This window comes from Sander vitreus, chromosome 20 (genome assembly GCF_031162955.1).
Source record: "Sander vitreus isolate 19-12246 chromosome 20, sanVit1, whole genome shotgun sequence".
Classification (NCBI taxonomy): domain Eukaryota; kingdom Metazoa; phylum Chordata; class Actinopteri; order Perciformes; family Percidae; genus Sander; species Sander vitreus.
The window spans coordinates 29,389,251-29,391,750 of record NC_135874.1 but is presented as its reverse complement, the minus strand read 5'-3'; the positions used below and the strand labels follow the sequence as shown (position 1 = coordinate 29,391,750).

The following is a 2,500-nucleotide window of genomic DNA, read 5'->3' as shown; positions in this document are numbered from 1 at the left end:
CTCTCTGTCTGTCTCTCTGTCTGTCTGTCTCCCTCTCTCTCTGTCTGTCTGTCTGTCTCTCTCTCTGTCTGTCTCCCTCTCTCTCTGTCTGTCTCTCTGTCTGTCTCTCTCTGCAGGGGAACCTCCAGCTGCTGCAGAGCTGTCTGGGAGTTCTCAAAGGAAACACTTAACTGTGTGGCCTCGCCCACTTTCAACTGGACACGCCCCCTTCAACACATCCCCTCCTGCTCCCCATTGGACACGCCCCCTCCGATAAGCCCCGCCCCCTCTGTGCTGGATAGGCTGGCTGTGGGCGGAGACGAGAGAGAGCAGACTGTCTTCAGCATCTAAACACAGCTAGTTGCTGGAGGGGACACAGCTACGGCCACAAGTTACTCAAAATGACTGTAAATCTCACTAAATCTGGCTAATATAATAATAATAATAATAATAATAATAATAATATAACTTCATACTTTCACCCGGGAACCTCGGCAGGGTTTCAACCCTAACCACCATCTTCTTCCTAAAATTAACTATCGTCGCCAGAGCTGTTCCCCTTCCAGCCTCAACCCCAAACACAGTCTTCCTCCTCCTCCTCCACTTCATCATCATCCTCGTCCTCCTCCTCTTTTCATTCTCCTCCTCTTCTTCCTCATCCTCCTCGTCGTCCTCCTCTTTTCATTCTCCTCCTCTTCCTCCTCCTCCTCCACTTCATCATCATCCTCGTCCTCCTCCTCTTTTCATTCTCCTCCTCTTCTTCCTCATCCTCCTCGTCGTCCTCCTCTTTTCATTCTTCTCCTCTTCTTCTTCCTCCTCCTCCTCCTCATCCTCTTCCTCCCTCTCTCTCCAGCAGCATTGGTAGGAATCTAAATGTCTGTTCCCAGTTTGTCTCCATCTTACCAACGTGTGTCTTTTACTGAGTCAGACCAACCTTGTTTCTCTTTAAACCATCCAAACCTGCATCTTCATCTCATTATTACAAGTTAACGCTCTCTGGTTTGTTTCTTTGTTGATTCCTGAAACGTTCATTCAGTCGCTCTACTCTTCAACAGTTTGATTTTATTTTGTTTTTTCTATCACTCTGGACTCTCTGTCTCCATGTCTGTGTGTCTGATGAGAACAACAATCTGTGAAAATGGTCCAGTATTAAACCAGAACCAAGCTGTAATGTTACCCTACAGGACTAATGTTCACCATCAACAAACCCACCAGACTCCATGTAAATAATCAGGACTTTTATCATCGTAAAACACACTTCATTTAAAGTGGACAGAAACCAAATCAACTATCAAAAGCCGTCTTGGTTCATCTTTCCACTGTTCCAACAATCACCACTCTGGTTTGGTTGAAATAAACCCTTAATTCACCCATTTACATGTGGAGATATGCTGGCTCTATACACGCTAAAAGTCCTGATTATTTACATGGAGTCTGGTGGAGATATGCTGGCTCTATACACGCTAAAAGTCCTGATTATTTACATGGAGTCTGGTGGAGATATGCTGGCTCTATACACGCTAAAAGTCCTGATTATTTACATGGAGTCTGGTGGAGATATGCTGGCTCTATACACGCTAAAAGTCCTGATTATTTACATGGAGTCTGGTGGAAATATGCTGGCTCTATACACACTAAAAGTCCTGATTATTTACATGGAGTCTGGTGGAAATATGCTGGCTCTATACACGCTAAAAGTCCTGATTATTTACATGGAGTCTGGTGGAGATATGCTGGCTCTATACACGCTAAAAGTCCTGATTATTTACATGGAGTCTGGTGGAAATATGCTGGCTCTATACACGCTAGAAGTCCTGATTATTTACATGGAGTCTGGTGGAAATATGCTGGCTCTATACACGCTAGAAGTCCTGATTATTTACATGGAGTCTGGTGGAAATATGCTGGCTCTATACACGCTAGAAGTCCTGATTATTTACATGGAGTCTGGTGGGGATATGCTGGCTCTATACACGCTAAAAGTCCTGATTATTTACATGGAGTCTGGTGGGTTTGGTGATGGTGATTTCAGGTTACATTACAGCTTGTTACTAACTGCTGCTGAACTGCTCACAGATTGTTGTTCTCATCAGACACACACACATGGAGACAGAGAGTCCAGGTATTACATTTTAGGAAAGGAAAACAAGACTTTTAGGACTCAGACGAAACCTTCTTGACAACATGGAGATGTTTCACTTTGTCAGTCTGTCCGCATCGTCCTCTTCTGTCCGTCGTCTTATTTTGGCGGTGTGTGTGTGTCCGGGGGTGGTTTTATTGTGTCGGGGAACTTCCTGTGCTGCTGCTGTGTGACGGCGTTTTGAGTCCAGCTGTCGGTTCCCGTTCTTATTAAAGTCTAATGTCATTAAATATTAAAAAAACAGCCTTGTATATGTTTGTATTAGTTAACTAATGAACGCTAATCGTTATCATCTTCACTGACAGTAGCTTGTTTTTGTTTTTCTCAGCATCAGCTGTTTGTTGCTATAGAGCATCAGCCGTTTGTTGCTATAGAGCGTCA

At 44.2% G+C, this 2,500-nt stretch overlaps 1 protein-coding gene across 2 annotated transcripts in view; it reads left to right on the top strand.

Moving 5' to 3' along the window:
• snx6 (sorting nexin 6) overlaps positions 1–2,500 on the top strand; it is a 16,235-nt gene that overhangs the window by 12,670 nt on the left and 1,065 nt on the right. For both annotated transcript variants that reach the window (XM_078276974.1, XM_078276973.1), the window contains exon 14: positions 117–2,500. This exon is cut by the window's right edge and continues 1,065 nt beyond it. In XM_078276974.1, the coding sequence (XP_078133100.1) occupies positions 117–170 (54 nt within the window). In that variant the 3' untranslated portion in view covers positions 171–2,500. The remainder of the gene's footprint in view (positions 1–116) is intronic.